The 27,829-nt window shown below is 41.0% G+C and overlaps 1 protein-coding gene across 1 annotated transcript; it reads left to right on the forward strand.

Moving 5' to 3' along the window:
* The first annotated feature begins 15,855 nt into the window (after positions 1-15,855).
* On the forward strand, positions 15,856-19,081 carry LOC137819830 (uncharacterized). The gene is made up of 3 exons (XM_068623764.1): positions 15,856-16,313; positions 16,679-17,118; positions 18,453-19,081. Exons 1-3 carry the CDS (start codon positions 16,149-16,151, stop codon positions 18,889-18,891), a joined length of 1,044 nt encoding a protein of 347 aa, XP_068479865.1. The 5' UTR covers positions 15,856-16,148; the 3' UTR covers positions 18,892-19,081.
* The last annotated feature ends 8,748 nt before the right edge of the window (positions 19,082-27,829 follow it).

Consider the following 27,829-nt stretch of genomic DNA (forward strand, 5'->3'; position numbering starts at 1 on the left):
CCATTGTGGTAATAGTCAATGTCAACAACATTTCAGTGCAGCGTAGATTTCACCAACATCTCCAAATGTGCGTCTAAGTCAATTGGTTAAGGTTTTATTGATTTTTTTTATTTCAATTTTCTTAGTTGCTTGTGTACCAACTCATATTTGCTTCATGCGAAGATCTAAAGGGTATTATTCAGTTTGATTTCTACTTAGTAAAGTTTATAAAGATTTAGAAAACCCTCATGAGCTGATTCTTTAAAATATGTTACAAATAATTGTTTAATATGTTGATAATATAAATTAATAAGTTGGGTGAGATATGTATTGTACCGCCCAGGTAGTCGGAAGTGATGACGTGGCAGCAAGTTATTATGTAGGCGTGTTGAGCAGGGCTCATGGCTGGCAGAAGGGAAGGAAGTCGGGGGGCTCGTGTAGTCGTCAGTCCTTAAGTTGGCGTGCTCCGATCTCTAGCATACCTAAACCGGCGGTCACCGGGTTTGAGATGAAGTCGCCGGATGCGAACCCAGACGACCAGGTGGTTAGAGATCGCCGAAAGAAGGACATTGCTGAAGGATCAAGGACCAGGCTCAAAAGCCTATTTATTTAGTCAGCAAGGTGATGCAGGGCCCGAAGGTGAGGTATCAGGCCTTGGAGAAAGCCGCGCTGGCTGTGGTATTTTCGGCGAGGAGGTTGCGCCACTATTTCCATAGTTTTACCGTACTGGTGATGACCGACTTGCCCATCCAGAAAGTCCTAAAGAAGCCTGATGTAGCTGGGAGGATGGTGAAGTGGGTGGTGGAGCTGTCGGAGTTCGATATCAAGTACGAGCCCCGAGGTCTGATCAAGGGGCAGATTTTCACTGATTTTGGTGGTCGAGCTCTCGTCAGAAGCAGCGCGAGTTGAGGGGGATGATTTCCGTTGGGTGCTCTCGGTGGACGGATCGTCGAACCAGCAGGGTAGCGGCACTGGAGTCATCCTGGAAGGGCCCAACGGTGTGCTGATTGAGCAGTCCCTTAGGTTTGCCTTCAAAGCCAACAACAATCAAGCAGAATATGAGGCGCTGATCGCCGGAATCTTGTTGGCCAAGGAGATGGGAGCTAGGGTGCTGATGGCTAAGAGTGACTCACTATTTGTCACGGGACAAGTAACAGGCGAGTTCCAGGCCAAGGATCCACAAATGGCGGCTTACCTGGAGTATGTGCAGGAGTTGAAGAGTTCCTTTGTCTCCTTTGAAGTGGTGCACGTGCCTAAAGAGCAGAATGCCCGAGCTGACTTGCTAGCTAAGCTCGCCAGTTCAGGCAAGGGGGGTAGGCAGAGGACGGTGATCCAAGAAACTCTGAAGACGCCTAGAGCATTTGTGGCAGATCACCTGGTTCTTCACATAAGCAAGTCGAAGGAGAAAGCGACGAGGAGTCACAGGTCTTTGACTCAGGGGACCTTGAGATCGCCGAGAATAAGAGCATGTCGGGGAGAGAGGGTGAACATGACGCAGGTCTGCGCTACGCATGAGCCAGACACGTGGATAACACAGTACCAGCGATGCCTGGCAGATGGCCTTCTCCCGCTGGATCTGACGGAAGCTAGGAAGATAAAGAAGAACTCTAGCAAGTTCACAATGATTGATGGCGAGTTGTATAGGTTTGGGTTCACACACCCACTCCTGGAGTGTGTGCACGGAGAGAAATGTACGAGAATTATGGCCGAGCTCCATGAAGGGATATGCGGAAGTCACGTCGGGGGTCGAGCTCTGGCCGCGAGAACCCTCCGTGCAGGTTACTACTGGCCAACAATGAGGGAGGACTGCAAGAAGTATGCGCAGTGTGGCAAGCAATGTCAGCAGCACGCCGATTGGCACAAAGCGCCTCCCGAAGAGTTGAAGTCGATTTACAGCCCTTGGCCGTTTCATACGTGGGGGATCGACATTCTGGGACCTTTCCCATTGGCGATCAGGCAGATGAAGTACTTGGTGGTGGCAATTGAATATTTCACCAAGTGGATCGAAGCAGAACCAGTGGCCCAGATCACCGCACACAAGATCGAGAGCTTTGTATGGAAGAACATCGTGTGCCGGTTTGGTGTGCCTAAGCGCCTGGTGTCGGACAACGGGACTCAGTTTGCAAGTCACCTGTTGAAGAAGCTGTGCGAAGGGGTGGGAATTCAACAAGTATTTGCATCCGTCGAGCACCCTCAGACAAACGGCCAAGTAGAGTCCGCCAATCGGGTATTGCTAAGAGGCTTGAAGAGAAGGCTGGAGAAAGCCAAGGGATCGTGGGCTGAGGAGGTACCCCGCATAGTTTGGGCGTACCACACCACCGAGTAGTCAGGAACCCATGAGACCCCGTTTAGCTTGGTCTATGGGTACGACGCAATGATTCCAGTAGAAATCCAGGAGAGCTCGCCGAGATTCCAGAACTTTGTAGCAGAAGACTCGAATGAGGAAAGAAGGCTGAATCTGGATTTGCTGGATGAGGTCAGGGAGGAGGCGAGAGTAAAAGCTGAGGCAGTGAAAAGAAGGATTGAACGAAGGTATAACTCGAAGGTGATGCCAAGGCAGTTTAAAGAAGGCGACCTGGTGATGAGGAAGGCCCACCAGTACGAGATGGAGAACAAGTTGTCGCCTAAGTGGACGGGACCGTTCAGAATAACCGAGGCGCTCGGGAACGGCGCCTACCGCTTAGAAACATTGGAAGGAGGGGCGATTCCTCGCACTTGGAACGCCACGCACCTCAAGTTATATTACAGTTAAAAGCTTTGTAAGTAAAAACAAACACGAAGAGTTTGGCAATCTTTCTGTTAAAACAGTTTGAAGGGGGCACTCTTTTTTCCCTAAGGAGGGTTTTTAATGAGGCCACCCAATAAAGAAGAGTTTTCGAAGTTTAAAGTGTTTTAGATTGCATGCTTGTTGTTGTTACGAAAATTTTGAAAAAGGACCTTGTCACTCGTATGTGATTTAAGGCAAGTTTGAAGTTATGTTGCATGCCTTCTAAAAAGTTTTTAAGTCCCCATCACTTTTCGGCGATTAGCGGCATCAGTTAAAGTTAAAAGTCCTCATCGTCTTTCGGCGATCGGAGGCACCAGCAACGTTTAAAAGACCTCAACGCCCTCGCGCGTCCTGAGGCGAGAAAGAGATAAAGACCTCCTCCTCGTCGAGCGAGTGCAGGCGAGAAAGAGATAAAGTCCTCAGTGCATCCAGGGGGGAGGAGATGTACGCCCTGGGCAAGTTGAGGCACCGGTTAAAGTCCTCCTCGACTTTGTGCGAGTGCAGGCGAGAGCAAGTTAAAAGTCCTCAGTGCATCCAGGGAAGAGGAGATGTAATCCCTGGGCAAAGTAGAGGCATCAGATAAAGTCCTTCTCGCCGTCGAGCGAATTCAGGCGAGATAAAGTCCTTCTCGCCGTCCAGCGAGTTCAGGCCAGATAAAGACCTTTTCGCCGTCGAGCGAGTTCAGGCAAGATAAAGACTTCTCGCCGTCGAGCGAGTTCGGGCAAGATAAAATCCTTCTCGTCTCGAACGAGTTCAGGTACGGTGTGGAGGGTGGAAGAAGTTTAAAGGATAGCTAAGGTAGGTTCGAAGAGAACGCCTAGCTATCCGGCTTATTGTTCTGAAACTCAGGGAGGTAGAGAAGGATCTGAAAGGCGCCTCTACCCCCAGATGAGGGAACAATAGCCAAGCTGTGAAGGCAAAAGGAGGCTGCTATCCGGCTTATTGTTCTGAAACTCAGGGAGGTAGACAAGGATCCGAAAGGCGCCTCTACCCCCAGATGAGGGAACAATAGCCAAGCTATGAAGGCAAAAGGAGGCTTACATCGCCGGGACCCGATGGCGATCAGAGGAGATTCGGGCGATGGCAAGAGTAAGGGCCCGTTTTGATGGAGCAGGTCAGGTGAACTATGTCTTAAACTATCAGTTGGATTGAAACTTGCTGTTTAGTAAGTAGTTTCACGCTGAAGCTCGTTGCCTTAAGTTCACAAGTTATTAGAATGCTATCGCTCGAAAGTTGATAGTTTGATCGAGTTCGAAGCAGTAAGTAAACAGTTGCGCCCGCAGAATCGCTAAGTTAAATTCGTTTAAGCGGTTTCTACTACGAAAAGCAGAGTAAACAGAGAGACTAGGTGCGAAAGCGAGGAAGTTATGATAAGAGCAGTATCAGTTCAAGTACATAAGAAGAGAGGAAAAATATTACAAGCAAAGCCTAAAGATGGTGCAAAAAAGATATAAGGGAATAAGCGGTGGAGGGAGATGACTAATCTTCAGAAGGCACGATCTTCCCATCCACCACTTCGTTACAAATCGATATCATGGAGAGGTCAAGCTCGGGGTACTGGCAGGCGAATTGCTCCAGGGCGGCGTCGAACCCAGCGGCGAGGACTTGGGCGGAGCTTAGTTCGAGCTCTTCGTTTTGTTGTTTGAGCCCCTCGGTTTGCTGTTTCAGCTCGTCAGCTCGCTTCTTCAGTTCTTCAGTTTCCCTACGAGTCAGAGCGAGGTCTTCAACAACCTTTTTGCTTTCCTCCCGCGCTTGGGCCAGCTCTGCAACAGTTCTTTTGTTCTCCTCTCTGGCTTCGGCGAGCTTAGCCACGGCGTCATCCCTCTCCTTTTCAACCTTTCCTAGGAGAACCTCCCGATCAACCGACCTTTTCTCAAGGTTCTCTACCTTGGCTGCATCCGCTTTTATTGATGCCTCCAAGTCAGCCTCCTTGAGCCGGTAGGGAACCAGCTTACTCTCCAGCTCGATCTTCTCTTGAGCTAGGAGGTGCAGTTTTTGGCGTAGATCGGAGGTCTCCTTGCGTGCGACCCGCAGCTCGGCACTCATGGCATCCTCCACCCTTGAGTGGTCGATCTCCGCCATCATCAGGTTACAAGACAGCTTCTCCGCCTTGATTCTTATCAAGCGATTATCCTCTTCGAGTGTAGAGATATCATCCTGAAGTTTTTTGTTGGAGCTCTCCACAGCTTTTGTTATGATAAAGGGGAGGTCCTCTGCCATCATTTTGTGCTTAGCCGTGAAGGGCCCCCAGATTCCTTTGACCGCGAGGGGAAGGCTTGCAGCCGCTGTTGGTGGAGGTGCTGAAGGAGCTTGGTGCTGACTCTCACCACCACCCTCTTGAATTGGTTGATGAGGTTGGGCTTCCTGGCGTGGTGGTGATGTGGGGGACTCGGTAATGAGTATTGTCGAGTTGTGAGCGGCTTCATTCCCACCTGGTGCAGCTTCAGCGATTGAGGCAGTTGAAGGAGGACCCTCTCCAGCAGATACGAATGGCGTGGAGGCGCTCGGAGGGTTCTCCATGAAGTTAGGCTCGTTGCCTTCAACCGCAGGAAGTGCAGCCGCCAAGGGTATTGCTTGGACTGGCGGTGTTGGAGCTGGGGGAGAGGGCGGTGTTGGAGCTAGGGGAGAGGGCGGTGTTGGAGCTAGAAGAGCAGGTGGTGCTGAAGGCGCCACCCTTCTCCTTTTGGTAATGAGGCCGTCCTCAGTCGCCTCATCATCCTCATCCTCGTCTTCTTGAACCACTTGAGGAGTTTTCCTCTTTGGTTTCCTTAGGACGAGCTTCTTTCGTTGAGGGGCGGGTAGTGCCTCTGGAGGAGCTGGGCCTTGAGGGGGCGATCTGCCCTGGGCAGCGGCGATCTCCACCACTGAGTTTGGCACGGTTTGAGAACCCGACGCCAATTTGTGGGTTCGGGCGAGCGCCATCAGTTCAGCCAATTTGCCTCTGCCCAACATGAGATCTGCACAGTGCAAAAATATACAAGTAAGCGCGAAGACAAAAGTAAAATATACGAGTACGGGTGCAAATGATACAAACAAATGGTGCAGGAAACAAAAACCAAGTCTAGTGCGCAGCAAACAGGACGCCCAATAATAGATAACAGAGATGCAGCATAAGGCGAAAACCTAAATGTCGAGGTAAGTGCTAACCTATGTGAGCTTCGAGTTGGCCCTCGAGGAACTCGGAGGAGATTATTGAAGAGGTGGGAAAGGTGATGTTAGCAGCTGCCACGCTTTTCCAGAAGAGGCATAGATCCTTGTCCAACTCGCCCATGTTGTCAAGACTTCTAGGTCTTCTGAAGCTTTCTTTGGAGTCCTTGCTTCCCTTGTTCACCCAGTACAAGGGAAAGCCATCGAGCAGCGAAGGGTCTTGATCATTCTGGCGCACTTGGACGAACTTTTCCTTCCAATCTTTGTAAGATTGCTGGAAGATTGAGAGGATCGATCTCCCAGCAATCCCGTTTAAGCTCACCCAGAGGCGGTCTCCAGGATTCTTGGCCTCGAACAGGAAAAGGAAGACGTCTACCGAGGCCGGTAGTCCCAAGTGCGCGCACATAATTTGAAATGCCCGCACGAATGCCCAGCTGTTGGGATGGAGCTGGGCAGCGGCGATGTTGAGCTCGGTTAATAATTCTCGTTCAAAACGGGTGAAGGGAAGCCTGAGTTTCACCTTCTTGAAGAGAGTAGTGTAAATGAAGCAGAACAACTCGCCGTTGTTCGCCTTGTCATCCGCGCAGATTGGCACGTCAGGAGGGCAAGGCAGCACCATCAGTTTGTCGTCGTGCTCCTCATGGAACGAGAGGTTGGGTTCGTCCCCTTTCTTCAACCGTAGCACCGCCAACGCAGAGTTTACTGAAGAAGTCTCCTTCAGCAAAGTTGGGGTGGCCCATGGGTAAAGTTTCTTGTAGTCTGGAGTGGGAATGGAGGCTCCTCCGGCGACTGGTGGAGTTGCCTGAGCAAGGTTGGGACGAGAGGTTGCAGGCCTCTCAGCCTGGGAAGAGGGAGCACCAGATGCTCGCGGTAGGTTATGCGCTTGGGATGGAGGGTTTCGTGACGAAGGAGGAGGATTCACGGTGGTCTTTGTACGAGCCATCGCGGGAACTGCAAAGGAAAAAGAAAAAGAAAGATGAACGAAGGTTGTAGAGATCGACTCGATTGTGGACGAAGGATGAAAAACGAACGAACGAGAGTTCGTTGTGGTAAAAGTAATGGAGGACGAAGCCCTAAGTTACGAAAAGGGAGAAGAAGAAGAAACAACCCACAGCGTATGCACCAGGCAGATAATGGATGATGCGAATCGGTTAAAATGCAGCAAATATCAACAGAGGAAGTAAAAGAGGTACCTTTCGATGATCAGATGAGCGTTGAAGGGAGTTGGAGATTAAGAGAGTTTGAGAATGCAGAGAGATGATGAAACAGTGGAAATGAAAGGGTTTAAGGGTTTTTCAAACGTTTTTGGAAGCGCAAACGACAGCTGAAGATGACCGTTGATGAAGCCACGTGTCGAGCGATTGGAAAAGGGGTTTGGTGGAGCGTCAGAAAAGTAGAAGGTACGAACGTTTGGAATTCTGCGCCAGCGCCACGTAGATCGGCAGTGACGTGACTACTTAGTCTTTTCGCTGGACAAGTCTTCGCTTAAGACTCGGGGGCTTGTGTACCGCCCAGGTAGTCGGAAGTGATGACGTGGCAGCAAGCTATTATGTAGGCGTGTTGAGCAGGGCTCATGGCTGGCAGAAGGGAAGGAAGTCGAGGGGCTCGTGTAGTCGCCAGTCCTTAAGTTGGCGTGCTCCGATCTCTAGCATACCTAAACCGGCGGTCACCGGGTTTGAGATGAATTCGCCGGATGCGAACCCAGACGACCAGGTGGTTAGAGATCGCCGAAAGAAGGACATCGCCGAAGGATCAAGGAAGCTTGTTCCAGGCTTTCTTGGCAGAGGATAAAGTCGTCAGATAGTCATTCCCTAGCTAGCCAGAGGTTGAGGTCGAGGAACAGCTTACCCGAGCATGCACGATGAAGCAAGTGAAGTAGATCATGAAGGCGGCCGGCGAGACCATAGGGAAGGTGTGTATGAAGGCACCTGTACTCGCCACACAAAAGAGATCGCGCTCCAAGGCAGCTATACACCGAGTTACTCCTTGCATGGATAACTTAGTCGAATAAGCCTAAAGAGTAAGAAGTGACGCCCAAGTCAAGGATGCTCCAGATGGTGACACGTGTACAACTGGATGCGAGCCATGTGTCCAGATGTGTAACTGTCAGGAGAGAGAAAGTGCACAGGTATATAAGAGATTCTAACGAACTTCTGAGGTACACGCGTTTTAGAATACTTCTTTCACGCTTGCGAGAACTTGAGTACGCTGAGAGAGAATTTTGCACGGTTCCTGAAAGTTCTTAAGTTTTCTCTTAGTATTTGGTGGTTCAGTCGCTGACTTGGGCGTCAGAGCGTGATCGGCCGCAGCGGCAATCAAGGCGAAGGACGGAAGCTAACACGGCGCAAAGTCGATCCAGATTTGACGAGGCAAGGCTCTTGCGTCTTGGTCAACAGGCAGGATCATGTATCAAGAGGGATTGATGCTTAATTATTACTAATGGACAAATCATGATGAGCGGTTTATGTTATGTTTAAACTTTAAGTTATAATTTAATGTTTATTATATGTTTTCTTCGCAATAATCAATTTGACTTAATTTTTAGGAGAAATATAAGAAAGGAATAGATCAAATAGAAGAAATGCATGAGATTATTCAAAAGCTAAATGATGAACTTATGGCAAAAGATGTCAAGGAGCGAACACTTGAAGAAAAGATGGAGGAATTCATGTAAAGTCATGAAGAGCAAAGTGAACGCATGCACAAACAAGCTGGGTTGATGCACAAACAAAATGAGCAGATGCAACTCATCATACAACACATTCAAATGTATTTGAAGTTCATTCATATTTAGCTTGATTGAATTTTAAGTATTTATAAGCAAATTTGAATTTTTTTATTTATAAACAGGTCAAAATACCATTTTAAATAGGTATTAATAATACATATAAAAATAGTCACCGAAACTGATTTGGTGGCTATAATCTATAAAGTTGTTGTTTAGCAATTGATTTAGTAACCGATTTTTTTATAAAAATTTGGTCGCTAATTTGGTTCCAAAATTTTAGCGACCAACTTTTCTCTAACCGATTTAGCCACTGAAACTTCGGTCGCAAATTTGCGACCAATTTATAATTCGGTCGCTAAATGTTTTGCGACTAGGTTTTTTGCTTCCATCTTTATGTGGTTGTTTCGGTCGCGAATATGTTTAGCGATCGATTATAGTGCTTTTAGCGACCGAATTTGGTGGTTACTAAAAGTGATTTTTTTGTAGTGGGCCTTTTTCGTGGCGAGCCCAATAATACCCAAGCGAGAAGTCACTTAACTCAAGCTCAACTAGCTTAAATACAAGGCTTGAGGCATAATCCATACAATCATTGGGTGGATTGGAATCCAATTGGGAGAATAAAGGTGTTAGAAACCCTAGAGGAGGCAGCTATTAAGGAGAAACATCCTGGATCTACCTTTTGAGATTTGGAGTAATTTGTTCAAACTCTTATGTAGTGAGGTCTTATTTAAATATAATATTTTGTTCTTGATTAATGATTGTTATTATCATTTTATTTGTAATGTTTGTTTCTATGATCTAGATCCTTAAATTTGACTGGAAAGTACTTCTAAGTTTTTGACCCAAATGATAATGCTTAACATATTTGAATGCTAGGAATAGATTTGAAATGTTAATTTCTATCAACGTATAATCATAATGATAAGAAGTTTTTATAAATATGCGAGGAATCGATATTTTGGAGACTTTATAAATAATTTTGTATGTGAGGAATCGATATAAATGACTTTTATACGAGCATCAACATCAATCAAAGGATAAAATATTACCATGCTAATCTAAATACAAAAGAGTAAGAATGATGAACCTCAATCCCAAATTTCCCAATTGAACGAACAAACTCTTTGACTTGTTTTCTTTTTAATCATTGCCAATCATAGCAAACTCTCAAACAACTTTTTTTATTTTGTTTTCTATTTAGTGAGTCTTTTACTTGATTATTTAATTGTTCCTTGTAGGTTCGATATCCGTCCTTAGGGAATAACTATTACTTCTGACAGCACGATGTACTTGTTGTAAAGTAGTCATCAATTGCCTTCTTCTTAGTCTCTAAAGGCCCAAAATCCTACACTATCTTAACCCATAATACAAGGCAAATATTTATGTTGTAATATTCAAGTTGATCCTCTACTTTTAGTTGAGAGAAAAGGTGGCTTTAGCAAGGATGATCCTCCATCAAAGAGACTCCTATTTACAGGAGAAAGTCTCTCAAAACCTCTCAAATGAGAGTGACAAGTGTCATAACCTTATTGGTCAAATCATCTCCGTTGAATCTTATTCCTTATATGTTACTCAACTTTCTCATTTCTACTCAATATGGGTTCAACCTCAAACTTGGATTTCTAACATAAACAAATTTTGAAGATAATAGTCGAACTAAAAAATGAAATTATCAATACCCTCAATCTCATTAAACAATTTCTATTTCATAATTTTTAAGTGTGAAGAATATAATGGACAAGCATTTTATTTATAAAATGAGAAGACATGTCTAAAAAGCTTTCTAAGGTGTTAAAGAGTGATCCTGCCTGTTTACCAGGACGCAAGAGCCTTGCCTCGTCAAATCTGGATCGACTTTGCGCCGTGTTAGCTTCCGTCCTTCGCCTTGATTCACCTCAAGAACCTGCAAAAGACAGAACGGCGCCGCTGCGGCCGATCACGCTCCGACGCCCAAGTCAGCGACTGAACCACCAAAATACTAAGAGGAAAACTAAGAACTTTAGGAACCGTGCAATGTTCTCTCTCAGCGTACTCAAGTTCTCGCAGGCGTAAAGAAGTATTCTAAAACGCGCGTACCTCAGAAGTTCGTTAGGATTCCTTATATACCTGTGCATTTTCTCTCTCCTGACAGTTACACATCTGGACATGTGGCTCGTATCCACTTGTACACATGTCACTATCTGGAGCATCCTTGACTTGGGCGTCACCTCTTACTCTTCAGGCTTTCGGCTAAGTTACTTATGCAGGAAACAACTCAGCGCATAACTGCCTTGGAGCGTGATCTCTTCTGCGTGGCGAGTACGGGTGTCATCATACACACCTTCCCTGTGGTCTCGCCGACCGCCATCATGATCTACTTCACTTGCTTCATCGTACATGCCCGGGTAAGCTGTTCCCCGACCTCGACCTCTGGCTAGCTAGGGAATGACCATCTGACGACTTCATCCTTTGCTTCGAAAGCCTAGAACAAGCTTTCTTTATCCTTCGGCGATGTCATTCTCTCGGCAATCTCTAATCACTTGGTCGTCTGGGTTCGCATCCGGCGACTTCATCACAAACCTGGTGACCACTGGTTTAGGTATGCTGGAGATCGGAGCACGCCAACTTAATGACTGGCGACTACACGAGCCCCCCGACTTCCTTCCCTTCTGCCAGCCAGGTGCCCCGTTCAACACGCCTATATAATAGCTTGCTGCCACGTCATCACTTCCGACTACCTGGGCGGTACAAAGAGAATTAAAGCAAACTATCCAAAGGCTTTGTACCACAATTTTGTTGAGAGTTGCATACGAGGAATGTAAGGGAAATTGCAACTCCTTTGACTCATGTATGATGAGGTAGTTAAATGCACACATTTAGCTCTCACAACTAATAAATTAGTTTATGACACCTAACCACCTTTTTTTATAACATGCTAAAAACTTTTAAAAAAATTAAAAAAAAATATTTTTGAAGATAATTTTCCTTAGAATATTAAAAAAAATGATAATAATTCTCTTTTGAAATATTCTAGAAAAAATATTTTAAAAAATGAATTTCAACATATTTTAAAACAAAAGAGTTTCATGTTTAGCTAAGAGGTTATTTTTTTTACAAATGATATCTAATTTTCTTCTCAAACTTGAGTCTTCTTTTGACATCCACCCTTCAAAGACTTTTTCTTTCTCTTTTTTTATCTTTTTCGTTAGTCATACTTCTTGTATTGACTCTTTATTGTGCTTCATCTATATTTGTGTCATGATCACATTAAATATTCATACTAGTTTTTCTTAGTATATTATATTGAACTATAGTCTCTATATTTGTTAACAAATTGTTCATTGGTATACTTGAAAAACTACTTTACTAAACACATGTACTTCCTTTTGTAAGGGTCACCTAATAATTTACGGGCAAGTGGAATAGAACAACTTACATGAATTGTTTTGCATTGAAAAATATAAAATAAGTCTTAGAATCACATTAAAAAACTTATACTCAATTTTATTCAAATAATTTTTTTTAAAAAGTTCCAAACAACTTATTATTTTAATTTTTTTATTTAGACTTGATCATTATATACAATAATATTTATTAATATAAATTAATTAAATTTTAAATATTTTTCTTTGGAAAAATAATTATTTTGTTATTAAAAGTAATTAGTAATAGATAATACTATTTTAATTTAAAATAACATTAATTATATAACTACAAGAAAATCATGAAATAGAAACCAATTTTTAGAGCCCAAAATAATTAGTTGCAATAGTAACTAAATTAAAAACCATTTTAGAAACTAATTTTTTTTTTTGGTTTCTAAATTAGTTTATATTATTGTTAAATAGTTTCTAAATTGGTATCTAATTAGCAACCAAGGTTTTAACTACCAATTATTTAGTTTCTCAATTTGGTAGCAAAAACCTTGGTTCCTAATTAAATACCAATTTAGAAACTATTTAACAATAATAGAAACTAATTTAGAAACCATTTTTTTTTAGTTTCTAAAATGATCTCTAATTTAGTTACTATTGCAACTAATTATTTTGGTCTCTAAAAATTGGTTTCTATTTCATAATTTTTCTTGTAGTGTAACATTTAAATAAATGTGTAAAGATAAAAACTAAATGACATTAATATAATGACTATTTTCCTAATATTGTCACAATAGTTTTTGTGTGGTCTTTACTATGAGTATTGAAAAAATTAATAGTGTCCTTTACAAGAATTTCATACTTCAAGCACATTTCTTGTGACATTTTTAATTCAATAAATTCATCTAATGTGACGCATTTTCCCTTTCATTACACTTTACATGCCAAACATATCAAAATGGGACTAATGTTGCACTAGTTTTTTTTTTTTTTTTTTTTATCAGCATTTTCTTTTTTCTTTTGGATACCTTTTATCTTATAGAATGGGATATTGGTGATAGTGGGCTATATTCATCAATTTTAATAAGTGACTCTATGCTAGAAGATGACGAGTATGCACTTAAAAGAGAAACATTTGATTTTTTTTGAAGAATTATTTATAGATATTGAATATTATTTTTAATTTAGTCTTCAGATGAAACTCTTAGTTAAGATATCATATGGTAAGTGTTTCGCTTGATAAGCTTATACATATGCAAATTTAATATGCACAACTTTGTAGCATGAAACTAACATGATGAATTGCATTTTCATAAAAGTTTTTCAACACATTACGTCTAATGGATTACAGACGATACAACCTCAGCAAACAAAAACTCATTTAGTCAGATGAAGATATTTTAAAAACTTATTTTAATCACATCTCTATATTTTAAGACATTATGACAGACACAACTTTTGCAATCCAACTTAATCACTTGATTGACATGTTTTATCAAGTGATAATATCATAGTTCTTGGGTTTGACTAATCACATGTTTGAAAAGTTAGTTTTAAAACACCTTTGATACTTACGTTCTTAGAACATACTTTCACAATAAATCTCATTTGTGGGTTAGTGTAGCCAATAATAACATATAATTCAAAGGGGATAAGAAAGAGGAAAAGTATGCACACCAATTTATATTAGTTTGTCTGTCGTGACAGACTACATTTAGTTCTTGACCAATAACCCAAATTCAACTAGGTGGACTACTACTGCAAAGTACACTTGAGTATTCTTTGGGTTCGTAGTCACTCCTGACTAACCCCTTGAATATTCTTTGGGCTCGTAGTCACTTATGGATAGCCCCTTGAATATTGTTTGTAATGTAGTCATTCTTGGCTAAAATGAGTATTCTTTGGAACATAACTACTATTGGGTAATCCATCGGGTATTCTTTACTCAAACCACTTTTGAATAACACTAAGTACTCTTTACACCTAGTCACTCCTGGCTAACCAAGTATTCTTTCATATTATAACCACTCCTAATTGATCCCATAAAAAAATATTATTTATCAAGTTACTCCTGGTTGAACTGAATATTCTTTGTTGTTTATGCCTTACATAAGAAGGGTTATAGGTTTGAATGATCTAAATGATCATTGAGTTTGACTACTAGTAAGGATTGCGTCTAACAAAGACTACAGGGTTTAAACTTTCTTTCCCAGTTGAGATCTTCTTGAACTCTAAAGAAGACATCTTTCGATAATAAACACTCTAGTTGAGATCTTCTTGTACTACATGAGGTTTCCTATAAAACAAATTTTTATCACTCTTTTAAAATTGGATACTATAGAGTCTAATTGGTTATTCAACTTCATTGAAGATACACAAAAGAGACTCTATATTGAATGAATGTGACATAATATTTATGTTTGGTGTGAGTAGACAGTGAAATCATAAAACGTGAAAGGTGTGATCTTATAGCCTTTTATTTAAATTTTATTATAATTTTTTATTTTCATCTATTTCTTTTTTTTGAGTTATTTATGATGTTATATTTTTTATTTATTTGTTATTTTATGATTTTGATATCCTCCTAATTTTTTTATATTTTATATTTTCATTGTGGTGCTTATTTTTCTTCTTCTTCATGTTATTGGTTCTGATATTGTAACAAATATAAAATAATTTTTTTTAATAAACAGTTAGTTTAACAAGCAACTTAATGTGTTTTTAAAATTTTGGTAGTAAATTCATTCCTTCTCTTGTAGTAAGATTAAAGCAACTCCATTGATGCATTAGCTAGACATCTCCAATGAGATCATATCACAATTTTTCTCACAACACAACTATATGACAATTTTTTAGTATGCTGAGTGATATTGAAAATCATCAAATTTAATTAAATGCATATATCTAAATTTACCTAAACTAAATATTCATACTATACTGTGTGTTTTTTTAGTAGAAAATATAAATAATTTTCTAACTTTAAATAAAGACTTAATTTTTCAAATGTTAGTTAATATTATAGTTTGAAACCTATCAACTAGATATGAATTGGATAAATATAACAATTAAAAAAAGAAATATCTAAATAGTTATTTATATCACTATATAAAAAAGAAATATTCTTTTATAATTTTTTTAATTAGATAAAAATTTTATTTGTTATAAAATTAAATTGATTTTATTATTTAAAAATGCATAACTATACGATTTTTTAAACTAAAAATAACTACAAAATCTCTTAATTAAAAAAATAATAATATAGTTTTTATACAATTAATTATATTTTATTTTTAAAATTATATTTTTTACATTTGGGACACACATGTTTGTGCGCTAGTGATTTATAATAATTATATTCATATCAAGCAAACACCACTTTTAATAAAAAAAATGGTTTTAGTCTTAAAAAATATTATCTCAATAAAACAGGTGATTTATTTTTTAAGCATGTGTCACCAACTAAAATTCTTAAAACATAAATAATCTGTGCAAACCACAAACATCATTACAACATAAAATCTGCTGTTAGAATTAATTTAAGCGCATATTTAATTGTATAAAATTAATTATATCAAAAAATTAAAACAATGTATCATAAATATATTTTTTATCACAAAATAAATTAATTAGATATTATGTGAAAAATAAAAAACAAAAAATAATTAACATTTTCTTTAATTTTATAATAATAGTTAAATAAAAATACTTTTAAAAATAAATATTAAAAATTAATAAAAATAATAAAAATGTATTTTTGTACCATCAAAAGATTCTCCAAGAGAATAAATACCTTTCCTAAATAATATTAGAGAATAATAGTTTTCACAAATAGATTAATTTCCCTCACACATACTAAAATATGATTAATTAAATATATTTTTACAAAAGAAAAAACAAAAGAGCCTAGAGATAGAAAATGAAAGCCCGAGCTAGGGGGTTTCTGGAACCTTCCACCAAGATCGGGATGCTACTACACCTGTAGAACACCAACTTCACAACCCGTAATGATTTAAACATATCCTTCGGCACTATCATCATCCTCAACCTCAATCTAGGAACAAGTTCTCTGATTCGTTTGTGAGATAGAGCATAACATAACAGAAAGAGTGTGTAAACAACCGCAAAACTGAAGAGAAAGAGGGGAGAAGAAGAACAAACACCTTCACAGTTAAAGATGGGTGTGGATTACTACAAGATCTTGCAGGTTGATAAGAACGCCAAAGACGATGACTTGAAGAAGGCTTATAGGAAACTTGCTATGAAATGGCACCCTGACAAAAACCCCAACAACAAAAAAGAAGCTGAAGCTAAGTTTAAGCAGATTTCCGAAGCATACGAGGTATGTTTTCACAAGGGTGTTGTAAATTTCTTAACTTTTTGTGGAAATAGGAGTGAATTAATGAAACCCAATGAAATATTTCATCTGGGTTATGCTTACTTCTTTTAATCTAGTATGATTCAAACATTTTCCCCTAGGCTGTCTCAAATTTTTAAGTTTTATTTTGAAATTAGAAAGGAGATAGTGAAACACATGAAATACTTCATCTGGTAATGCTAATTTCTCTTTCCGCCCTTGTGTTTCTAAGGTTTTCCATAAGGGTCAGAGAAATTTTAAGTTTTTATGAATAAAAAGTGGAATCCACTAAAGAGATTTATTTGTCTGGAGGGGTGATGCTTACCTAATTTATGTTGTTATTGTTGAAGGTGCTTAGCGATCCTCAAAAGAAAGCTATTTATGATCAATATGGAGAAGAGGGTTTGAAAGGTCAGGTTCCTCCTCCTGATGCTGGTGGTGCTGGAACTACTTACTTTTCCACAGGAGATATCCCGGGATCGTTTCGGTTCAATCCCAGGAATGCCGATGACATTTTTGCAGAGTTTTTTGGTTTCTCAAGCCCATTTGGTGGAATGGGTGGGAGAGGGGGTGGCGGAGGTGGCGGCGGCGGCATGAGATCAAGGTTCCCTGGTGGGATGTTCGGTGATGATATGTTTGCATCTTTTGGGGATGGAGGGGTTCATATGAGTCAAGGTGCACCTCGGAAAGCTCCTCCTATTGAGAACAAGTTGCCTTGTACTCTTGAGGAGATATATAGAGGAACTACAAAGAAGATGAAGATCTCTAGAGAAATTGCTGATGCCAGTGGGTGAGTACATGTTATGAACTTGCTATTTCTTGTATATTTGAGGATCTTCTGGTTTTCTTATTTTTTGTTGTCTTTATTTGGTATGACCTCTAATATGTCAATTTTGTGCATGACTGAAATGGTTGAGCTTTCAATTTGGGGTTTCGCAAAAGCATATATTGATCCCCAAGGAGGAACTAATTGATCCTAAAGCATGATTGCAATATGCCATTTTCACTTATTTTGAGTGCTTGACCTGAAATTGTTACAATTTTGAACTAAAGCTTGATAATTGGCTGTCCTTCTGAATGCTATTTTAGCTGGATTGTTTTCCTTTATTTTTTGTGTAACTCTATTTCATCTTCTTTATGCGATGTTCAAGCCATGATTGGTAGGTGTTTAGCTAACACAATGTTTACTGCAGAGACTGTCTTTTGTTATTCTCTGTGCCATTTGAACTTTGTTTGAAGAAGAAAATTGACTTTCTAAAATTATTTTAATAGCTACTTGAATATTATGTAATACTTGTAACTTTGAAACTTCCTGCAGTATATCTTTTCTGCAATGCAAAGTTTGTACAACCTCTGATCTGTGTTCCTTGACATTCTTGAATTGTTTAGCGATGGTTCAGAATTGAATTGAAACAATGTTTTAATTTGCAAAGGGTATATAGAGAACTTTCTAGGTTTTAATTTCTAAAATCTAAATAAATAAAACAAACTTCAGCTAGTCTGTGAGTGGTAGGCATTAGATGGGTAGTGTTGGTGAATGTTATATTGGTCTTCTATTTCAATTCATTACATACTCTTGGTACTTATTGTTATTCCTAGTAATGAGTGTATGGAATTTAAGCTTGAACTAATAAAGGTTATTGATCCAACAAGTAAGAAGGTGTTTGGCAAACTACTGAACTTCTACTATATATAGTCATTCTATAGTTATGTTGTTATTCTAACATAACAAAAATTATTTATGTATAAACCCTGTTCTGGAAAACTGTTCTTTCATTATACATTCTGATGAGAAATGCCCCCCTAAGCCTTTACATATTGTAATGCAACAACTAAGTGTATAGTTTATCCAGCTTGGAACCTAGATATAGGTATATGACTTGGTATAACATTTCCTTTGTGGTGTGAATTTCTTGAAAACTTAATGACTGGCATTAAGGATTATTCTTGTAAAACTTGGCAGGGTAACTTCTATTTCGTTTCCCTTTGATCACCAAATGACCCTTAGGCTTTCTTATGCATTTAATCAGATTGAACTTTCAGTTCCCTTGTTTGTTCTTATAATTTCCTGTTAAACTTCATTGTGTCTTAATCCTTTTATTGACTCTTTCTCTTGTGGTGCAGCAAAACCATGCAAGTGGAAGAGATTTTGACCATTAATGTGAAGCCTGGTTGGAAGAAGGGAACCAAGATCACCTTCCCTGAAAAGGGAAATGAACAGCCAAATGTGACGCCGGCCGATCTCGTTTTCATCATCGACGAAAAGCCACACGGTGTCTTTACTCGCGACGGAAACGACCTTGTAGTCACGCAGAAGATTTCCCTTGCAGAGGCCTTAACTGGTTATACAGTGCACGTCACCACCCTGGATGGTAGAAACTTAACCATACCAATCAGCAATGTTATTCATCCCAGTTATGAAGAGGTTGTCCCAAGAGAAGGCATGCCACTTCCAAAAGATCCATCAAAGAAGGGAAACTTGAGGATAAAGTTTAACATCAAGTTTCCAACTAGGCTTACTGATGAGCAAAGAGCAGGAATCAAGAAACTCTTGGCTGCCTAAAGCCTGGGATAGTATATAGTATTTGTTAGATTTCCCTCAGAGCTACTTTAATGAAGATGTAAGATATAGTAATAAACCTTTCAAAAAATATGTTCTGATAAACATTGTTGTTTGTGTTGTGTTTCAGTGATTTATTTTTATTTGATTCTTTTGTATGGATTATAAGTTAACGTGTAAGGCTTTTTAGTAATCATCCTTGTTATATATAGCAGGATTTATCCTCCAGATGGAGAATGATAGTCAAAATTATGGAAATTAAACTCTCATTACAAATTCTTCTTCCAAATTTTGCTCCAGACCTTAGAAGTGAAATGTTTAGATATTATTAAGAAAATTAAAGGTATATTTTAAAAATTGGACTGAAATATAAGTAATTGTTTGGAAAGTTTACTTCAGTTATTTATATTTTTCTTAGTTTGTGTAAGCATCTCTCCTCTTTTTAGAAAAGTCTCCTTTAGAAAATATGAAATTTAAGATGTAATTTTAATAATGTTAACGAAAGTTTTTTAGATTTATAAAATGTATTTGAAAGTTTTTTAGATTTGTAAAATGTATTGATAATATTGATAAGTTTAATACCAATAGTTACCATGTGCTAGGGATAATGGCCCCAAAAAAAAGGGTTGGTTGCCTGCAAGGTGAGTGCGGTTAGATTTTCAGTCTCGTCTTGCGTTGTGGGTCAGTCCGTATTTAATTTTTTTTAATTTTAAAATTCAATAATTTTTTTTACTTTTTCTTTTTTAAAAAATTGTCATAAAAAACAAAAATATTTGGACTAATACAACAATAAAAATTTCAAGAATCAATCTTTTAATATTCTTGACTTATTCATTATCTAACATATTCACTATTATTTATTTTAAATTACATGAAAAATATCATATCCAACATTCTGTATTTTTATTCTTAAAACTAGATAAAAAAGGAGTCTCAAGCTCCAATGACTTTTGTAATTTTCTATCCTAAAATGAAAAAAAAACAGAACATTTACTCCACTCCTGCCAAAGTCAATTTTCTTTTTTGGATTTGCGGGCTAAAAGGTGAGCGGGCGAGCCCATCGACTTTCTTCTCTTGATTTCTATTGTTCACAATTAGGCATTGTCAATGGCTGTTTTGCCCTTTGTCAAAATGTACGGGAAAATATTGTAATTTAAAATTTATTTCTACTTTAAAGTTTGCACTTTAAGTGGCTAGATTTGTCGCATGTGCAAAATAAATGATATAATTTTTAAGGGTGATACGGACAGAAAGGGTATTAATAAAAAAATATTTGTTCCGGCCGGTTGACTTGGGTCGTCTTTACGAGTGGCTTCTAATCACGAGCTAAAGCACCTCTGTTCTATCTTGTATATGAGTACCTGAAAAAGAAGAACAAAGGGACGCCCTCGCGACCGTTTGGACTCCGACGCTCAAGTCAACTAGCGAGAAACACCAAAGTGACTAGAAACTGTATAATAATCTCAATAACTAGAATTGTGTGGCTAAACTGGGTGGCCCTAATTGCCTTGTGCTCACAGCTGGGTGCGCCGTCAAAAGCAACTAGGGACTACTGTTCTGAGTAACTTTATGAGAATTAGGTTAAAACTCATGTAACTGTCGAAAAACGTACCTCACTAGGGCTTCTTCGTGCCCTTTATATAAGTGGAAACTAGGGTTTACCTTTGTACTGCTGTCATTATCTAGGGTTCCTTGGAGAAGGTTCTTGCGCCACTACTCCTAGGATCTGAGCGTATCTGGCACATGGACTTACCTTATCTAGAGTGCAATGATTAACCTTGTGGCCGCTTGGGTTCTAACTTGGGCGCCGTATCTCTTGTGCCATCACACTATTTAGGTGCCCTGATTAATCACGTGTCATGCATGCAACCTTCCTTGAAGATCTTTTATGAGCACGTGGGCATAGTCACGTGCCCTTTTGACTTGATCGTTTATTCTGTGCGGAGGGACCCACAGTGCCGCCACCAAACTTAGGGTTATCCCATCATGTGGGCCCCCCTTTCTGTGAAATTGCGCCACTATTTTCACAGTTTTACAGTACTGGTGATGACCGACTTGCCTATCCAGAAAGTCCTGAAGAAGCCTGATGTGGCTGGGAGGATGGCGAAGTGGGCGGTGGAGCTGTCGAAGTTCGACATCAAGTATGAGCCCCGAGGTCAGATCAAGGGGCAGATTTTCACCGATTTTGTGGTCGAGCTCTCGTCAGAAGCAGCACGAGTTGAAGGGGATGATTTTCGTTGGGTGCTCTCGGTGGACGGATTGTCGAACCAGCAGGGTAGCGGTGCTGGAGTTATTCTAGAAGGGCCCAACGGCGTGCTGATAGAACAGTCCCTGAGGTTTGCCTTCAAAGCCAGCAACAATCAAGCAGAGTATGAGGCGTTGATCGCCGGAATCTTGCTGGCCAAGGAGATGGGAGCTAGGGTGCTGATGGCTAAGAGTGACTCGTTATTAGTCACGGGACAAGTAACAGGCGAGTTCCAGGCCAAGGATCCACAAATGGCGGCTTACTTGGAGTATGTGCAGGAGTTGAAGAGTTCCTTTGTCTCATTTGAAGTGGTGCATGTGCCCAGAGAGCAGAATGCCCGAGCAGACTTGCTAGCTAAGCTCGCCAGTTCGGGCAAGGGGGGTAGGCAGAGGACAGTGATCCAAGAAACTCTGAAGACGCCTAGAGCATTTGTGGCAGACCACCTGGTTCTTCAGATAAGCAAGTCGACGGAGAAAGTGGTGAGGAGTCACAGGTCCTTGACTCAGGAGACCTTGAGATCGTCGAGAACAAGAGCATGTCGGGGGGAGAGGGTGAACATGACGCAAGTCTGTGCCACGCATGAGCCAGACACATGGATAACCCAGTACCAGCGCTGCCTGGCAGATGGCCTTCTCCCGCTGGATCCGACGGAGGCTAGGAAGATAAAGAAGAACTCCAGCAAGTTCACAATGATTGATGGCGAGTTGTACAGATTTGGGTTCACACACCCACTCCTGGAATGTGTGCACGGAAAAAAATGTACAAGAATTATGGCCGAGCTCCATGAAGGGATATGTGGAAGTCACGTCGGGGGTCGAGCTCTGGCTGCAAGAACCCTCCGTGCAGGTTACTACTTGATGTGATTCCAATAGCCATATAGAGAAAGGTTCTTGACCTTCTTAGGAATCACCTTGAGTTGGACATTATAGAGGCACTTTTCTTAGAGTTGGATCATTGTTCTAAGACAAGAACTCACCAAAAACTAGTACCAAATTCCAAACTCATTTGGATGAACCAATTTTAGTCAAATTGAACCGAACAAAAGAGTAAGAAAAGCAAAGGAACAAGATGAATGGACTGAAATATAAAACTGCCGAACCAAAACTCATAAAAAAACAGCAAGAACACCAAACCAAAACTCAAGAACACAAGCTAACAAAAACAATAGAAAGAGAAGAAAGGAAGGAGAAGAGAGTGCTCATGAAGATGGAAGAATGTTGGATGATCTCGCCACTAGAAGTGTGGAATGCTCCTAGATGAGAGTGATGCCGCCACTTGAGGACTCCAATGATCCATCAAGATAAGACTAGAGAAGAAGGCTCAAAGCTCTCCAAAGTTCACTCAAAATTTGAGTAGAGTTTTCTTAGATTAATTCCAATCTGAATTTTACAAAGGAAGCACCTCTATTTATAGCCTAAGGTGCTGAAAAAATAGGTGGGAAATTTCAAATAAACTCATTTGAAATTCCCACCAAAAACAAGTCACATGGGAGGTGTGACCTTTTTCTACTATGACACCTCCCAAAAACTACACCTACACCTATCTACTAATACACCCCCCTCCTAAAGCTCCTAACTAAAGCCTAAAAGATGCTAAAACAAAAGAGGTTTCTAATGTTTCCCTCTAAGCACCTTCAACTAAAGAAATTACAAAAAGAGAAAATAAATGTCCTCTAGCTCCCAAAGCTTTGAACATGCTTCTTGTAATCCTTTGAGGTGGACTTTGACCTCCATGGGCGTCCTCCATTTGTGCCTCCACCTCTTCTTGATCTTGTTGATTGGCCTCCATGTCCTCTTGAGCTTGATCTCCATCATACTCCCCGAGTTGGAGAGAATTCGACCACGAATTCTAGAGACCTACAGAAAAGGGAGTTAGATCGCTGACATTAAAAGTATGACTACCTAAGAATGTATCAGGCATATCTAACTCATAAGCATTGTCATTAATCCTCTTGAGGACTTGGAAAGGTCCATCCCCTCGAGGCATTAGTTTGGACTTCCTTTGAGTAGGAAAACGATCCTTCCTCAAGTGAAGCCAAACCCAATCGCCCTCATCAAACAACAATGCTTTTCTCCTTTTATTGGCAAGTTCAGCATACTTGCCAACCTTCTTCTCAATTCTCTTCTTGATGTCTTTATGCAAAGTTTTCACAAAAGAAGCCTTTTCATCCCCATCTTTGCACAAGACATCTCCAAGAAGGGGAATAGGAAGAAGATCAAGAGGTGTTAGGGGATTAAACCCATAGACCACCTCAAAAGGAGAATGGGAGGTGGTAGAATTTACTACTCGGTTATATGCAAACTCAACATGGGGTAGTAAATTCTCCCACACTCTAGGATTCCCCGAAATAAAGCATCTCAATAGTTGTCCCAAAGTTCTATTCACCACCTCGGTTTGACCATCAGTTTGTGGGTGGCAAGTGGTAGAAAATAAAAGCTTAGTTCCAAGCTTGCCCCACAAGGTCTTCCAAAAGTGACTCAAGAACTTAGGATCTCTATCGGACACTATAGACCTAGGAATCCCATGCAAGCGAACCACTTCTTGAAAGAAGAGGTTTGCAGTGTGGCATGCATCATCCACTTTGTGGCAAGGAATAAAGTGAGCCATCTTTGAAAAACGATCCACTACCACAAAAATGGAGTCCTTTCCCTTTGATGTCTTGGGTAAGCCTAAGATGAAATCCATAGATATATCTACCCAAGGCATTGAAGGGATAGGAAGAGGAGTATAAAGACCATGGGGATGCATTTTAGACTTAGCTTTGCGGCAAGCTATGCATTTATCACACAAACTATGAACATGTTTATGCATATGTGGCCAAAAGAAATGTTCATGCAACACATCCAAAGTTTTAGCAACCCCAAAATGTCCCATTAAACCCCCCTCATGAGCTTCTCTAACAAGAGATAATCTAATAGAGCTTTGGGGAACACAAAGACGTTTTCCTTTAAAAAGAAAGCCATCTTGAATAAAAAAGTCTTTGTGTCCTCCTTTAAGACACTCTTGATAGATGGGAGAAAAATCAAGGTCATCATGATAAAGTTCCTTAATGTGATCAAAACCAAGATATTGAGAGGTTAAAAGATTTAGCAAGGTGTATCTTCTAGAAAGAGCATCCGCCACAATATTTATTTTGCCTTGCTTGTGTTTGATCACATAAGGAAATTGCTCAATGAATTCCACCCACTTAGCATGCCTCTTGTTAAGTTTGTTTTGGCTTTTCAAATATTTAAGAGATTCATGATCACTATGTATACAAACTCTTTGGGAAAGAGATAGTGTTGCCAAGTAAACAAAGCCCTAACAAGTGCATATAATTCCTTATCATAGGTGGAATAGTTGAGATGACTTCCCTTCAATTTCTCACTAAAATAGGCTATGGGGTGGCCCTCTTGAAGGAGAACAGCCCCAATACCTATGCTTGAAGCATCACACTCAATCTCAAATGTCTTAGTGAAATTAGGAAGGGCCAAGATGGGAGCATTAGTCAATTTTTCTTTCAAAGTATCAAAAGCATTTTGTTGTGCTTCTCCCCAATGAAAGACCACATCCTTTTTCACTATGTCATTGAGTGGTGCGGCAATGGTACCAAAGTTTGGGACAAATCTTCTATAGAAAGAAGCAAGCCCATGAAAACTTCGGACCTCATTCAAAGATTTCGGTGTAGGCCAATTTTGAATGGCCACCACCTTTGTTTTGTCCACATGGACCCCTTTACAACTCACAACAAACCCTAGGAATTCTATATGATCAAGAGCAAACATACATTTAGCAAGGTTAGCATACAAATGTTCCTTCCTAAGGGTTTCCAAAACTTTCCTAACATGCAACCTATGGTCATTCAAAGATAAGCTATAAATGAGAATGTCATCAAAGTAAACCACAACAAACTTACCAATGAAAGGTCTAAGAACATGATGCATGAGGCGCATGAAGGTACTTGGTGCATTAGTTAAACCAAAAGGCATAACTAACCACTCATATAAACCAAAGTTGGTCTTAAAAGCCGTCTTCCATTCATCACCCGGTTTGATACGGATTTGATTGTAGCCGCTTTTAAGATCAATCTTTGAAAAGATTTTAGAACCATGTAATTCATCCAACAAATCATCTAGTCTAGGTATGGGATGCCTATACTTAATGGTTATGTTATGATCTTGCCTGTTGACCGGAACGCTGGAGAATGCCTCGTCAAAGGATCGACGTGCGCACCGCTTCTCACCTTCGTTCCTCTCCGGGATCTACTTCAAGAACCTGCAAAGAAACGATACGGCGCCGCTGCGGCCGATCGCACTCCGACGCTCAAGTCAGTGACGGTATCACCAAAAACTGAGAGAACTAGAACCGTGCAAATCCTCTCTCACCAACAGCTCTATCACTCGCAAGCGTAAAGTGTATGAACTGAACGTGCGTACCTCAGAAAGTTTGTTAAGAACTCTTATATACCTGGTGGCTTTCTCTCTCCTGGCAGTTACAGACTTGGACACGTGGCTCGCATCCAACTGTACACGTGCCATCATCTGGAGGCTCCCTGACTTGGCACCGCTTCTGCTCTCATTTTGGCTAAGTTACTTATGCATGGTACTGCCCAGTGCATAGCTAACTTAGGAGTGCGATCTCTACTGGAACTGGCGAGTTAAGGCCTTCATACACCTTCCCTGTGGTCTCGCCGGCCGCCTTCATAATCTGCTTCTCCTTCATCTTCGGCGATGTGCTTGTTCTGGCGATCTCCGACTGCTTAGTCGCCTGGGTCTACATCTGGCGACTTCATCTTCAACCTGGCGATCACCCATTCTGGTGAGCTGGAAGTCGGAACACGCCAGCTTAACAACTGGCGACTACGCGTACCCCCCGACTTCCTTCCCTTCTTGCCAACCTGGCGCCTTGTCAACCAACCTGGCGCCTTGTCAACACGCCTACACTGTAGCAGGATGCCACGTCATCACACCCGACCACCAGGGCGGTACACAAGCCCCCCAGTCTTAAGCGAAGACTTGTCTAGCGAAAAGACTGAAAGAGCCTTCGTTAACACCGATCTACGTGGCCTTGACGCGGAATTCCAAGCGGTTGTACCTTCTGCTGCTCTGACGCTCCACCAAACCCTTCACCCATCGCTCGACACGTGGCTTCATCAACGGCTCTCTTCATTTACCGTTTGCGCTTCCTAAACCCATTTCGAAAACCCTTAAACCCATTTCGTTTCACTGTTCCATCACTTTCTTCGTGCTTGCAAACGCTCTAACTTCCCTCTGCGAAAACTCTCAACGCTCTTCAACGCTCCAGATCACCATCTTCCTCCATCGACTTCCTGATCATCGAAAGGTAATTACTTTCCTTCATCTGCTGGTTTTCCTTGCATTTTCACCGATTCGCATCATCCTGTAACTGCTTGGTGCATACGCTGTGGGTTGTTTTTCCATTTCTCTTTCTGCGTAACTTTAGGGCTTTGTCGATCGTCGCAACGAACTCACATTCGTTCGTCTTTCACCTTCCTTCCATGACCGAGTCAGCCTTCGTAACCCTCCTGATCATTTTTCCTTTCTTTTTCCTTTGCAGCTGCCATCATGACTCGCACCAAGATTACCCCGAACCCCCCTCCATCAGCACGAAACCTTCCTTCACAAGCACACGACTCAACGCAAGTTCGTGGCGCTTCCTCTTCGCAGGCTGAGAGGCCTGCATCTTCCCAATCTGCTCTGGCTCAGGCGACTCCACCTAATGCTGGAGGAGCCCCCGTCCCTCTGCCAGACTTCAAAACATTATATCCCTGGGCCACCCCGACCCTTCTAAAAGAGACGTCCTCTGTGAACACCGCGGGAGCAGTCTTGCGGCTGACTAAGGGAGACGAGATCTACCAATCGTTTCACAAGGAGCACGACGAAAAGATGATGGTGCTGCCTTGCCCTGCCGACCTGCCCGTGTGTGCTGATGACAAAGTAAGCGCCGACGGGCCCTTCTGCTTTGTCTACACGACCCTGTTCAAGAAGGTCAGGCTCAGATTCCCCTTCACTCGATTCGAGAGGGAACTTCTGACGGAGCTCAACATTGCGGCCGCCCAGCTCCACCCCAACAGCTGGGCGTTTGTTCGAGCCTTCCAAGTGACATGCGCCCACCTGGGGTTGCCCGCGTCGGTGGACGTGTTTTTGTTCCTGTTCGAAGCCAAGCACCCAGGGGACCGCCTGTGGGTCAGCTTGAATGCGATTGCTGGGAGATCCATTTTTACCATCTTCCAGCAATCGTACAAAGACTGGAAGGGGAAATTTGTCCAAGTACGTGCAAACGACAAGGACACTTCCCTTCTTGACGGTTTCCCCTTGTACTGGGTGGACAAGGGGAAAAAGGAGTCCAAGAGCTGCTTCAGGAGGCCCAGAAGTCCTGATAGCATGGGAGCTTTGGACAGAGACCTTTGTCTCTTCTGGAAGAAGGTGGCGGACGCCAATGTATCATTCCTCACTGCCACCTTGATATGCTTCGAATTCTACGAAGATCAGCTAGATATCCGAATAGGTTAGGACATTACACTCTTGTCTTGACATTGCTTCTGTTTTAGCTGTTTCTGGGCGTCTTGTGCGTTGTGCGCAAGACTTTGGTTTTATTTTTCCTGCATATACTACCTGCTTTGCTGCTTTATTGCCTTATGCACTTATTCATTTCCCCTGAGTTAACTCGAGCATTTTCATTCCATGCAGACGACAT

The sequence above is a fragment of the Phaseolus vulgaris genome, chromosome 11, assembly GCF_000499845.2.
Source record: "Phaseolus vulgaris cultivar G19833 chromosome 11, P. vulgaris v2.0, whole genome shotgun sequence".
Lineage (NCBI taxonomy): Eukaryota > Viridiplantae > Streptophyta > Magnoliopsida > Fabales > Fabaceae > Phaseolus > Phaseolus vulgaris.